This window comes from Ambystoma mexicanum, chromosome 12, assembly GCF_040938575.1.
Source record: "Ambystoma mexicanum isolate Mex_15411 chromosome 12, UKY_AmexF1_1, whole genome shotgun sequence".
Taxonomy (NCBI): Eukaryota; Metazoa; Chordata; class Amphibia; order Caudata; family Ambystomatidae; genus Ambystoma; species Ambystoma mexicanum.
In genome coordinates this window covers 541,051,390-541,065,840 of record NC_090936.1, presented here as the reverse complement: position 1 = coordinate 541,065,840, position 14,451 = coordinate 541,051,390, and the positions used below count along the sequence as shown (strand labels likewise).

At 42.0% G+C, this 14,451-nt stretch overlaps 1 protein-coding gene across 1 annotated transcript; it reads left to right on the top strand.

Annotated features, from left to right (window-relative positions):
* The first annotated feature begins 235 nt into the window (after window positions 1-235).
* LOC138514544 (proto-oncogene Mas-like) lies at window positions 236-1,243 on the top strand. Its single transcript, XM_069630008.1, has one exon. The coding sequence runs from the start codon at window positions 236-238 to the stop codon at window positions 1,241-1,243; it is 1,008 nt and encodes a 335-aa protein (XP_069486109.1).
* Window positions 1,244-14,451: the final 13,208 nt, after the last annotated feature.

The following is a 14,451-nucleotide window of genomic DNA, read 5'->3' as shown; positions in this document are numbered from 1 at the left end:
GTATTTAAAGTGTAGTATCAGGTAGGTAAAAATATGAGTTATTTTGTTATTGTGTATTTATGTATTTGTTTCCAAACATGAAATCATTTAATTATGAAAATAGATATAATCATTACAGAAAGTTAGATGATTAGGAAGTGGGTTAAAGAAAATACCCAACATTACACTAAGTTGTTAACATTCTTCATGTTGCATTTTTCTTACAGTAACCAGTGGTTACCATAGCGATTTCACCATGATTCAGCTAAGCACTCTGGCCATCAACACTTCAGAAAACGAAGGGTACAACAACAACACTGAAAGCAACAGCACAACACTGATTTGCATCAGAGATGAAGTGACACTTGCCACACTCTCTCTTCTTGTTTCCATGTTTGGGTTGTTTGGAAATGGGATGGTGTTCTGTTACCTTTGTTTTCAAATCAGGCTGAACAAATTCACTGTCTACATCCTGAACCTATGTCTGGCAGACCTCATGTCCTTGCTGGTTTATTCAGTCCTCCTGGTGTGCATGGTCATCGACTTAAAAGTGTTTGCTATGCCTGAGAACCTCATGACAACTCTAGAAGTCTTCTTCGTTTTCGGCTACAATACTGACCTCTATCTACTAACAGCCATCAGTGTTGAGAGGTGCTTGTCAGTATTTCACCCCATCTGGTATCAATGCAAGAGACCAAAACACCAGTCTGCCATATTGTGTGGACTCCTTTGGTCCCTCTCCTGCTTTGTCACCCTAATAGAATACTTTTTGTGCTCAGAAATAGCAATTGGCGTTCCTGGTGTCAATACCACATGCAACCTTGGCCTGTTGGTCTTCATGTGCTTGATTAACTTCTCCATATTTATTCCACTTATGGTAATCTCCAACCTCATCTTGCTTATACAGATCCAAAGGAGCTCAATTAAGTCCCACTCATCAAAGCTGTACATCATCATTTTGATCACAGTCTTTGTCTTCCTCCTTTCCGCGGTACCACCTCGAGTGGTGTCCCTGCTGAGATACTATGAGCTAGCACACGACAAGATCTTCAGGTACATCACAGTCTTCTGCTCCTCCATCAACAGCAGCTCCAACCCGTTCATCTACATCTTTGTGGGAAGCCAAAAGAGGCTAACCTGCCAGGGTTCCATGGCAGATGTCCTTCAAAGTGTATTCAAGGACCAAACCGAGACGCTGCAGCAACGACGGGAGACTGTGCTCTCAACTAGTGGAAAAACTAAATGCAACATCTCTAGCCACTGAAAGAAGGATTTGCCTCAGAGATAAAACTCATCAATATAACCCAGGAGTGTGCCTGAACTACTATACTTGTATTAAAAAGTCCCCCACATAGTCTACCAGCCGCAAGAAATACCATTCACCAATCTTCAAAAATAGATTTGGATGCTGCCTAACATATTCCAAAGAGACAGATTGGGAATGATTCTGAAGATGGGACACATTCAAAGCATGTTATTTGCTATAAGAGGCAATACTGGAGAACATATGTTTCTATATACAGTTAAATTAAGACACTGCCAGCAGAATAGGATGATAGTTTGCCTATGCTATATACGCCCAGGCTAGCTAAAGAATGATTGCAATACACATATAGTGTGATTAAGGTTACCCTGAATTATGAAATTCCCACAATCCATAGCACAGTTAATATGGTTTGGATGTCTACTTTCAGATTCCCATACAAGTCAGTGTCATCAATAGGTAAACCCTCTTTTCTTGCTGCTGTGGACGAATCATGTAAATTAAAATATGTGATAATACCTTCATGTAGTCATTTAAGATGTGTACTAAAGTGCCAGATTGAGTAAGCTTCATATGTATTTTCTTGTACTATTTTGAGTTTGGGGTTTTCACCTTTTCCTTGGTGGGCAACGTCAGCCTCCATGCCATTGCTACAGTTATGTGACCACAGAACCCCTTTACTTTCTGTCTCTCGAGCGCCCCTGAGACAGCTTTGCGCCACTCTCTGAACACACACTTTCCATGTCTGCTCTCAAAAGGCCATGAACTCCCTCTCCCCCTCCCAGTTCCCCCAGCACCACACTCCATGTGTCTATGTCCTGATAGCCAGCATGGCTGCTTGAAAAAGTGCCTGCCTTCCCCGATAATGCCCCTTCCCCTATTCTCTCATTTGGTGCGTGCTTGCTAGCTTGCAGATGCCCTGCCAGCACACACTGCATGGTGTAATAAGCTGAACACCAAACAGCTTAATAATCAGAAAACGTGTATTACTCACCAGTGTAGATTGGAGGTTAGAATAGGTGCAATGCAGATTCACATGGGAGTGAAACCAAGCATCCAATTATGTAGATGGGCCTCATCACGAGTTGGGCTGTATTCCGGGCTGTAATACCGCCAACTTTAATAGCCCTAGCACCGACCGGTCCGGCTGTATTACCGCCGGATCACGAGTTGGGTGTTAACAGTAAATCCCCATTCCCCATTCGATCCATTGGATTCAATGGGGTATTTTCAGTGCTAATTATGCGGGCTAATACAGCCGGCGTTAATACAGCCGAAAACAGGGGATTTTCACCTCCAGAGAAAGGCTGGAGGTAAAACAGCCCATTTAGCGCCCAACTCGTGATAGGGACAGCCCTTAAATGCGGCTGTAATACCGTTAACACCGCATTTAAGGGCTACAGCCCAACTCGTGATGAGGCCAGTTAATTTAGTTTAGACAAGCAGTGGCATAAAAGGAAGCAAGCTGCTTCTATAATAGAGTCTGGACTTATTTGAGTGTGTGCACTGATATGGGTCCAGAGATTAATATTTCCAAAACAAAGTAATTAGACTGGACAAGAATATGACATATCATATGGTTAACCTAAAAAAATCCTGAAGAGAAATTATTGTTTTATGATTAGTTAGAGGTGTGTAATAATGAGAAAGGATCGTAGTCAGCTCAACTGGAGAAGAGTGCAGGGAGGGTGTTAATAGGAATGTTCCCAAACTATTAGACAGTAGGGCCAGTGATCCCTCCCTGGAGATTTTCTAGACACTAGCTCAGACAGCAACAACTTTCAAAGCCATGCTAAGGGGGACTGGGAGTTTGCATACTTTGGAAAATAAAGAACATAAGATGCTAAAAGCATAAATAATTTTTGCTGGTAGTACTCCAAATAATTAATTGTGGTTGGAGAAATGGGTTGTATATGAAGCACAACTGAAAGCCCTGCTCTATTGGCTTAGAATATAGAGAAACCCTTCATTAACATTGTATTGTAATGTCTTAGAGGATTTGCTTGATCAAACAGGCTCTCCATTGCTGTCTTAGTCTATATTCGTACGGAACATAGCAGCAAGTGTATGTCTGTTTGGTATTTGGGTACCCGCAGCGCTCTTATGATCTCAGTCACTACCCTCCAAGAGAGAAGTTACATGTGCTTTTGAAGACTCTTTTTTTCTTGTATGTTGGCCAATTGTTAAACAAATAGTGTGATGTAAAATTATTTAGAAAGAAAGCACACACTGTGTTGTGAACTATATATGAACCTAACAAGAGCATTTTTAAAATGTTTTTATTTAGAGTGTGTTATAGTTAAGCTAACTTTCCACACAAATTCATAAAACACATTTATAATAAAACAGTTATTCATAGTCTTAAACATATAAACCAAATCCATCAGTCTATAGAAATACCCAATTCCACCTTGTATTCATGAATAAAATCACATTTCATATAATTACATGCAAGTTACTGCGATATTTCTGTGACCCTCTTAATGACATTGGGCCACAACCCACATAAAGAGAGGAGAGATCAATAAACTTACAAGACACACACTAAGTCCAGAATGTATCTGATTCAATGTTTTCAATGCGGTGCACGTATTTGCTTAATTATTTTAAATGATAACGCCTCAAAGTGCACTACGTCAGTAGATGTCTGTCTCTTTTGGGGATTTTCACATTCTGCAAAGTCACGCAGATCGAGATATTTTCTATCTAAAACCAATTGTCATTAACGAAAGTCACAAATTAAAGTGCCATAACATGATACACCTGTACAACCTGATATTAGGGATCATAGTTAAATAGTTGTGTCGTTTGAACAAATTAAAACCTTGCATAGCGTATTGAGATAGGGCCGATATTTTTTATAAATATGTGACATTGCTGCTACCATCCACAATAAGGCTTTCTTTTGTTTAGCTGGCAGCACAGAAACCCAAATCCAATCGGTAAATCAGATATTTTAACTCAAGCATGCTGTGTTTACATTTCACTTATAGCCTGTTTCATATCCACATGGTGAAGGAATCAAGGGATGGAAGAAATGGCTGCGGGATTGTTAAGGAAGATATGTATTATGTCTCTCTATTCTGTTCTGCTTAATTTCAATGAGAAAAGTGGTTTCTACATTTACTAAATGGTGTAGGAACTGCTATAGATGCTATGGCTTTTGATGTTAGAGAAAGAACACACAATCTTAATTTAGGATTTCAAAATCTATGGCCAAAGCTTGGAGGATTTATCTAAGGACGCTACAACAGTTAGACTAACATACTGATGTTTTATGAATGATTGACTTTATAAGGTTTTGATGTGTATGTGCACTGCTGCTAGATGGTGTTTAAGAGTTGCATTAATATTGTTTATCATAATCATGAGATGTGAAATATTTTATAATGTTATGCTCGTGTTTTAAGATTATGTTTATGGATTTATTTAAATGAATGCTGATGTTTATTCGTTAAGAATTGAAATGTATGTTTGCACGAAATAAACAAAAATAACTTTAATACAATCAGAATGGAAGGGGTGTGGAAAACATTTCTTCACACGAAGACTTGGAGGAGGCAGATGAAGAGGCAGACTCTATTGGGATTCTATCATGTCTGGGAAACTTTGCCTCATTTGTATAAAAAATAACTCTCCCATAAGCCAGGGGTGGCACTATATCTATCATGTTAACTGGATCTTCTAAGGAGTTAAAAACAATCTTTCATCCACAGAAATGCTGATAAAGCCCACTCATATTAATGCCATTCACAAGTTTTAGCAATGCCAAGATTTAACTGTCAATCAGGTTTGTACATCTTGGCATACTAAATGAGCAAAAAGAACAAACACCCTGAAAACACAAGAGATGGGTATCATGCCTTCCACTCCTAGACCTATCGTTCCGGGGCATTGACACCAATTGATCCATCCAAAAGGACTGTGAGGAGATTAATGTACCAGCTAACAGAACAAGGAAATCTATGACTCTACTTGTATCACCCTATAACCCGGGAGACCCTGCTATTTACTATGATGCTCTCGGGATGCAATTTTTAAAGAACCAAGAGCTAGGTCCAGAAGTTTAGAGATTTTTAGTACCACTGGTATTCAGGTTTCCACAGTGGATTAATGTCGACCCAACCTCAATAATGTGATCAAATTCAGCAGAGTATCACCCCTTTCCCCCTATCACTCAGTATAGGGCCTTTATCGCCACAAAGATAACACAGCCAGTGGATCTTTTGAAGTCAGAATGCTCTATGACATCTGTGTCAGACACAGACAAGTGCGCTAAACCCTCGCTGTAGATTAGAAGATCAGAAAGTTGCTTACAAAATATGGAAAGGATCCAGCAAAGGAAGTGGGAGATAAAAATGTTGGATATTTGAATGGGCCCTTAGCAAATATTATGGACATGGCTGGGAATGCCATGCATATTGCACACCCCAAAACAAGGGATTTCAAATGGTTGAGTCCATGCGGCTATATGTTGTTTAGGAAACGTAAATGCATTTATGAGTACCAAATGGCCTAAGGGCAGCCTGATGACAACAAAACCCAAACTGGCAAATCTGACTGATACTGAACAAGGACTGACAGAAGGAATGACCTTTGAAGAAAAGTATGTAAAGGAAATTAGATGCCATGTCACTACATTTCATCAATGGATACGCCCCAAAATGCTTTGAAGACAATACTTGATTTCCTTTGGTTCCAGTGGGAAGGGGGGTCAAGGGTGTCCAATGGTCTTACAATATCTCCAATCATATTTTCTTTCCCCAGGAGGGGCACATTTACATTGGGGGCTTCCTGCAGAGAGCATCAAAGTATGGAAATTGCAATGGTAAACTGTCATTAGTCTTCTTTCCCCTTAAAGTTTGAGGTGGGGGGGTCAGTCAGCAAGTCATAATCGTTTCACAATTAGCTAAAGATACAAATAGAACAGTGGATTTTTTAACTGCTCAAGAATTTCACATGGACTTTGTGCCCAATCCTTCCCAATGCAGGAAATCAAGTAGAATACGATACAATCTTCAGACATAGGAACACATATTATAGTTAGACTTTCTGTTTTTCAGTTCAGTTCAATAAAATCCAGAAAAACACCAACAGGAGAAAAAGTGCCACCTCAGTAAACTGACAAACACTGCCCCCCCTCCCCTCCCTTGGAGTGGCGTCTTAGTGTGTTCAAGGATTGGAGGAAGTTTGGGGGGTGCAGAGATGGCCGAAGAATGGACTTGGCATACAATAAGAGAGGGGTCCTGCTCCCTCCCCCCCCCCACTATGCCTGTATACTTTCTACCATTGCTTCCGGTCCTGTCCCATGAGTTCATTAAAAAAAACAATGCATATTCTATTTTACATCTTTTTCTTTGAAATTTTAAATAAATAAAACACAAATATTTGGCAGTGGCCCAGGGCTATTTTGGGGAATTGTAGATAAATTTGAGCCATTTTTGTGGCTGCTGATTCACATCTCAAAACTGGCCAAAATTTCTCAAATAGCCCCTAACCACTGATACATATCTGTATTTACAAAATAATTGTTTAACGTAGATTTTTCAGTGTCTCTATTTGCGCCCTCAGCACCTCTTTTTTTCCCCTCCCTCAAATGTAGGGTTTAAATAAGACATGCACAGTCACCATAAAATGAATGATACATTGATTTTTTAAATGTTTAGCCTTGTTGTGTGACCAGAATTCGTACACTCCCAAAAATAAACGTATCTAAATAATTGCCACAATTTCTCAAAATAGCCCGGGACTAGTGACAAATATAAATTTGTTAAACAAAACAAGGATGCAACGTAGATTTTGCAGCCTTCGTATTGGTGCCCTCGGGCTGTCTTTGTGGCTATTTCAATATATGTAATGTTGGAATCAGACACGCAGAGGCATTGAAAAATCTCTGTTACATTCTTTTTTTTGTAAAATAAAATATTTGTCAGTGACAGGGGCTGGTTTGAGAAATTGTGGCAAACCTTTAGCCACTTTTGAGACCACGCAGTCACTTGGCCCCTAGAAAAGAAATGGCCCAGCGAAAATCATGGAAATACAGCACTAAAAATGACAAAATATAAACAATGAAAACCGGAAAACCTAATCATATACACATGCTGTACTTCTTTTATTTATTGTATCCATGTATGTACTTTTCAAATCCAGTGTGAGTTTATAAAGGAAAGTCCTCTTTTAGGAGTGGTTTTAACAACATTCTGTGTTGTCTTAGTTGGAACAGTAGTGTGTTGCTGTAAGCATCATGCTAACAAAGGAGCATGTGTACCCATCCAGACCTCTTGAAACAACCAAAAGTGGTATGTTTTATTTTAATAACATAATCCATGTCCATCCTCAAGGCGATGTCTCAGTAAATCTGCATCTGTTACCACTGCGCAGGTGGCATTCCTGCAATCACGTAGATTCCCTCAGATTAGAACTATCGTAAAGGTTATTACATTGGCGAATATAAGGCTGGATTTACCTTACCATCTGAGGCTTGAGGATTCCATCATGCTTCTGCTGTGTGTGCCCCCCTACACCGCTCACCCACCTCCTCACTGCGCCAGGTGGTGAGCTCTGGTGAGACCCCACTCAAGTGCCCTTGTCACCCAGCATGTGAACTCTCAAGTGACTGTAAGCATCTTCATCCAGTGCTGAAGTGTTCTCCCCTTACTGGATTTAATCTGCCCCTCTCCACCGGGCCGCAGGCACTGGTGAGGCCCCTACCACTGGTCCTTGTTACCGGACACGTGATCTCTCATATGACTGTAAACTCCTTCATGCTCAGTCCCATAGGGCGAACCACCCATTGGAGTTCCTTCTCTGAAGGGTATCTCTTTCCACTCTCCTGTAAGATATCCTGTTTGAGAGAGGGGAGGCGGTCATGTTACTACATTCTTTGAGACCCTACCATTTCTCACAATCACACCCTAATCCCTTTTCTCTTCTCAAAACATCTACTACTGGTTGCTGTCTGCTCTTCGTTACAAGGCTGTGTGCACTTCCTCCACCATACTGCACACTATTGTAGATTCCTTAGTGTTCTTAGTCTTCTCTTATGCCATATTTGTATTACCTCGCCGACTACTAATGCTCCTAACCATCCCCAGTGGTGCAAGGATTACCACACAGGTCTCTCCTCTCCCTTACGCAATACTGCTATATTACCCTCTATCCCTCCTAGTCCGTCCTCTCCTGCCATTCCCACTGACCTTTACATTGGGCCTCATCACGAGTTGGGGGGTAATGCCGGCGCTAATAGCGCTGGCGTTATTAGCCCTACCGCCAAACCCACCGGCGCTATTAGCGCCGGATCACGGGTTTGGCGGAACGGGTATTGCCCATTGCCCATTGAGCCCATTCGGGAATTCCCCATTCCCCATTGGGCTCAATGGGGAAATTTTGCGCTTTTAGCACCAGCGGATTTCCCACCAGCGGTAAAGGTGCCGAAAATCGGCAAATTCTCTGCAGTTTTCCTCCCAGCTTAGAGCTGGGGGGAAATCAGCCTAAGCCGTGATTTGGCAGACCCTTAAATGCAGCGGTAACAGTGCATTTAAGGGCTACCGCCAAACTCGTGATGAGGCCCATTCTCTGCACCTGCAATAAATAACATATGATCTTGACACATTTGGTTTATGCAATATCCTTTTCATATATTTGCCTGGGGCCTGGAACTCGCCCTCTGTCACAGTAACATCTGCTTTCCTTACTACCCCCCTTTCAAACTTTTCCAACTCTCCCCACCAGACAGGCAGAGGCAGCAGGGCTGGTATTCCTCATCACTCCTCCTACACTTTACTTCCTCCATCTATTTGTCTTCCTTTCCTTTGAATGTCATCTTGCTTCCTTCTCCAAACCTTATCCTATCTCGTTTCTAATTGTATATTCCCCGCCTGGTCCACTCTCTTCTTTTCATGAATATCTTGACTCCCTTCTTGCATTCATCCTTCTGTTGCCCTTCTCATTCTTTCTCATTTGTGATTTCAATCGCCACCTTGTTACTCTGCACTTTGACTCTTCTTTCCTCCTACTGCTTGACTCCTACCATATTATTCCACACCTTTCTCCCCCTTCTCATCAATTTGGTTCCTCCTTAGTCCTCATCTTTTCTTCCCTTCTTCCTAACTCTAATGTCAGTGATACCCCCTTTTTTCCCCTGGCCATGTATTAATATATTGACTCACTCTGCAACCACTCTGAATCACTCGCTTTTGCTGTAACCTTATGTCCTTTAACTTGCCTGTCTTCCTTGCTGTCCTCTTTGTTGCTCTTCCTTTTTTTGGGAATGTGCTCTTCTCCCATTTTACTCTGCTCTCTCAACTTTTAATTCTGATATTACCTCAGTCATTGTTACTCTACTTCCCCACTCTACTCCAGCCATGGCACACACGATCTCTTTTCCCGTGGATCTTTGTTATGACGCTGGAATAAGTGTAACTTGTCAGCTGACCATATCTTCTTATCTGATCTACACACATTGCATGACTCTGTTCTCATTGCTGCAAAAAAGCTATTTCCCAGACTCCATCCATTCCCACTCTTCTAATCCCTGGCTCCTATTTCAACTTCTTAATCACATTCAATTACTCCATACCACTGGTCTTTCTCTGTCCTCCTCTCTTTCTCTTTTTGATTTCGCTGATCCCCTGCCCTCCCTTTCTATCCGTAAAGCCTATCCCCATCTTCTTCCCTTCCTGACCACACTTATGAACAAATCTCTTTCGCCGGCTATCTTCCCTGCAGTATTCAAACACACTTTTCAAAAAGTCTTCTCTAAATCCTTGCATTCCAGCGAACTTCCATCCCACCTCTCTGCTGCCTTTTCTTTGTAACATTTTGGAGCATGTTGCCTACTTACACATGACTTCCTATCTAAATCACCACTCCTACTCCCCGGAGCACCAATCTGGCTTTCGTATTCTCCATTCTACCGAAACCCCTGTTCTCTCTGTCTCTAATTCACCCTTGCCTGCTCAATATTCCAAATCTGCCTAGATTCTTATTCTCTTTGATTATTGTGTCATAATCCCACTCTTCTTCACACTCTGTGCGCCTTTCTGGGACTGTTCTAAAATGGTTTGAATCCTATCTAGCTGACCACTCATTCTCCTTCTTCTGGGCAGTTGAACGTTCCTCTGCCGTACTGCTAATCCACGGCATCGACACATGGATCAGTTCTAGGTCCTCTACTCTTTCCACATTATACCTCTCTGCAAACCTCATTGTTTCCTCATTTGGCCTCTCTCCTCACTTTTATGCGGATGACTCAAAAATCAGTGTTTCTTTGTTTCTTTCTCTTCCTTCTTTCACTCTTCCTCCTGTCAAACATCAATCCAATCCTGAATACAAGGTAACTTCCTATATTTCAACCCCCCTCCTCCCCCCTCCACCACTGTTCACATTCTTGGTGTATATTTTGACTCCACTCTCTCCTCCAACACACATATTTCTAACAGTGCCAATCCTGGTCCTCCACCCATTCTGAACAGGTCGGCCTCTCATCACATTTCCATTTTCTCAAAACAATTTTTTTAGCAGAATTTGCAGCCCTAAAAAAACAGCATTTCTGTGGATAAGTGAGATCTTCCACTTTATCATCCTCACCCAAGATGATAGTGTTATAATCAAAATCCTCTTGCAGTAATAGAACCTCATTAATCTTCTCAGTGACACTCCTCCAAAATGTCCTCAGTTCATAACAGTCCCAGATCAAGTGTTCAAAGGAGCCGACATCATGCTTACACCTCCAACAGGCCTCTGAGTCATTCATCCCTCTCGCATAAAGTCTCTGGGGAGTCCAAAACACTCTATTAATAATTTTGATTTGGCGGCATTGTTCTCCAAGATTAATGGATGTCAGAGTTACGTTTTTACAAAGAAACCTCCACCTCTCCACAGTCATATCAGAGCCAAGGACCTCAGACCACTTAGTTAACAACCCCTCTGCTGGCGTGTACTGTTGGCTCAGATTTCTATATACTTTGGACGCCATACCACCTAATGTCTTATATTCAGGTAGCCATAACTGCTAACCACCGCCATCAACAGTTCTCTGGTTCCGCAGCAAACCTCAGCACCAAACTTCTTATATCTGCACTTGATTGTTCCCATCTTGGCTACTGTTCGACCCTACTCATTGGTCTTTCTACCTTTCATCTTACCCCACTCCATTCAATCGTTTACTCTTCTATTCGTACCGTATGCTGCCTTTCCCCCAATACGTCTATCCCCCCTCTTTACACACCTTGTCCTGGCTACCATTATAAATTTATCTTACTCTTTCATTAACTCTGCATCGTATTTAAATGCATACATTGTCCAGCACACCCTTTATATCTTTTCAGTTCTCCCTTTACATTCCTTTTCACTCCCTTCACCCCCAGGGTCATTTCTGACATACAGTACCCAAGCCCTCTTGAGGCCGAGGCAGGGTGCAATCTCACACTTTGGCGACCACCTGCTAGCCAGGACTAATTATTTGGTGGCTAATGATCGTCAGGTAGCTTGTACTGCCTTACTAAATGCTCTGACTGATGTGGCTGATATATTTGCTCCAGTCGATATATGGCCTTTTTGATCCAAACCTTCGGGACCATGGTTTACACCAAATCTTTGGGCCTGTAAGTAGTCCTGCCCCTGTTTATAATGCAAATAGCGTACTGATTATGGAAATCTGGAAGCTAAACAAGCCTACAAACAAGTGGTGAACCACTATCCTAGTGCGATCAAAGTAGCAAAATCGTTGTTTTTGGCAAATCGTATCACTTCTGCAGCATGCTCTTCACAGAAGCTTTTTAGAGTTGCGAAGGAACTTTCTTCCGCCAGTAGAGAATAACTTGTCTTGCGACTCCTTCAGTGCACATTTTACTGAAAAGATCTGTAAGATCCGACAATCTATTTTTAATGATAGTTTGAATTTGTCTGACTCTAGGCAAGGGGGGAACTTTCTATCCTGACTAGCTCAGTGGGGCTGTATCAATTTGAATTGGTCACCAATGAGGTAGTCCTGACTGCCCTTAATCAGCTCAGATCAGCTTCTCCTATGGACCCTGTCCCCCTTCATGTTCTTCAGGCCCTTCCTCAGAAAGTTATACCCTTGTTCACTGCTGCCCTCCACTATTCTTTCTCTTCTGGTGTGATTGCTCTTTCCATGAAAAATGCTTTGGCTGCTCCAATCCTGAAGAAGTCCCATCTGGATCCTTCCTCAGCAGTTAATTACAGCCTTATATCACTATTACCAGTTTGCATGGAATTTATGGAAGTAATCATAACACTGTAGTTCTCTCGCTTTCTTGAAGCCAATAATTGTTTACACTCTTTCTAATCTGGTTTCAAACCTCTCATGGATACTGAGTCTAAAAAATGATGACAAGGCGCGCACTCTGGTTCCCAGTCAAGTTTTACTGCTGTAGCAACAAATTGTCATCTCCTCCAAACGTTTTCTTGACTCCATCAATCATCAGGGAGGCTGTGTTTCTTTTCCTTTTCAGGCTTGTTTAGTTGCATTTCCTTTGAAGGTGTTTCAGGTTAATTCACATTGATGTCTCTAAGGATTCTGGTACTTGTATTCTCACACTTTTTTCAATTGCAGGTGACTGGGCAACAACTCCCTCCAAAGCACAAATTTATCCTTGATAGGGTGAGGGGGAAAACTGTGTTTATGGCTCTCCATAGTAAGGCATGATGGCCCTGGTGCCGCAGCCTCTTGAGCCCGGGACTCCTGGAACATAGTCTAAAAAATGATGACAAGGCGCGCACTCTGGTTCCCAGTCAAGTTTTCCTGCTGTAGCAACAAATTGTCTTCTCCTCCAAACGTTTTCTTGACTCCATCAATCATCAGGGAGGCTGTGTTTCTTTTCCTTTTCAGGCTTGTCTAGTTGCATTTCCTTTGAAGGTGTTTCAGGTTAATTCACATTGATGTCTCTAAGGATTCTGGTACTTGTATTCTCACACTTTTTTCAATTGCAGGTGACTGGGCAACAACTCCCTCCAAAGCACAAATTTATCCTTGATAGGGGGAGGAAGAAAACCATGTTTATGGCTCTCCATAGTAAGGCATGATGGCCCTGGTGCTGCAGCCTCTTGAGCCCGGGACTCCTGGAACATAGTCTAAAAAATGATGACAAGGGAGTTGTTGCCCAGTCACCTGCAATTGAAAAAAGTTTGAGAATACAAGTACCAGAATCCTTAGAGACATCAATGTGAATTAACTTGAAACACCTTCAAAGGAAATGCAACTAGACACCCCTTAAAAAGAAAAGAAACACAGCCTCCCTGACGATTGATGGAGTCAAGAAAACGTTTGGAGGAGAAGACAATTTGTTGCTACAGCAGGAAAACTTGACTGGGAACCAGAGTGCGCGCCTTGTCATCATTTTTTAGTCTATGTTACCGGTGTCCCGGGCTCAAGAGGCTGCGGCACCAGGGCCATCATGCCTTACTATGGAGAGCCATCAACATGGTTTTCCCCCTCCCCCTATCAAGGATAAATTTGTGCTTTGGAGGGAGTTGTTACCCAGTCACCTGCAATTGAAAAAAGGGTGAGAATACAAGTACCAGAATCCTTAGAGACATCAATGTGAATTAACTTGAAACACCTTCAAAGGAAATGCAACTAGACACGCCTTAAAAAGAAAAGAAACACAGCCTCCCTGAGGATTGATGGAGTCAAGAAAACGTTTGGAGGAGAAGACAATTTGTTGCTACAGCAGGAAAACTTGACTGGGAACCAGAGTGCGCGCCTTGTCATCATTTTTTAGTCTATGTTCCAGGTGTCCCGGGCTCAAGAGACTGCGGCACCAGGGCCATCATGCCTTACTATGTAGAGCCATAAACATGGTTTTCCCCCTCCCCCTATCAAGGATAAATTTGTGCTTTGGAGGGAGTTGTTGCCCAGTCACCTGCAATTGAAAAAAGTGTGAGAATACAAGTACCAGAATCCTTAGAGACATCAATGTGAATTAACTTGAAACACCTTCAAAGGAAATAAAACTAGACACGCCTGAAAAGGAAAAGAAACACAGCCTCCCTGATGATTGATGGAGTCAAGAAAACGTTTGGAGGAGAAGACAATTTGTTGCTACAGCAGGAAAACTTGACTGGGAACCAGAGTGCGCGCCTTGTCATCATTTTTTAGTCTATGTTCCAGATGTCCCGGGCTCAAGAGGCTGCGGCACCAGGGCCATGATGCCTTTCTATGGAGAGCCATAAACATGGTTTTCCCC

What these genes read in the sequence shown, in the direction of transcription:
- LOC138514544 (XM_069630008.1), top strand. Translation starts at nt 236, where the DNA reads ATGATTCAGCTAAGCACTCTGGCCATCAACACTTCAGAAAACGAAGGG.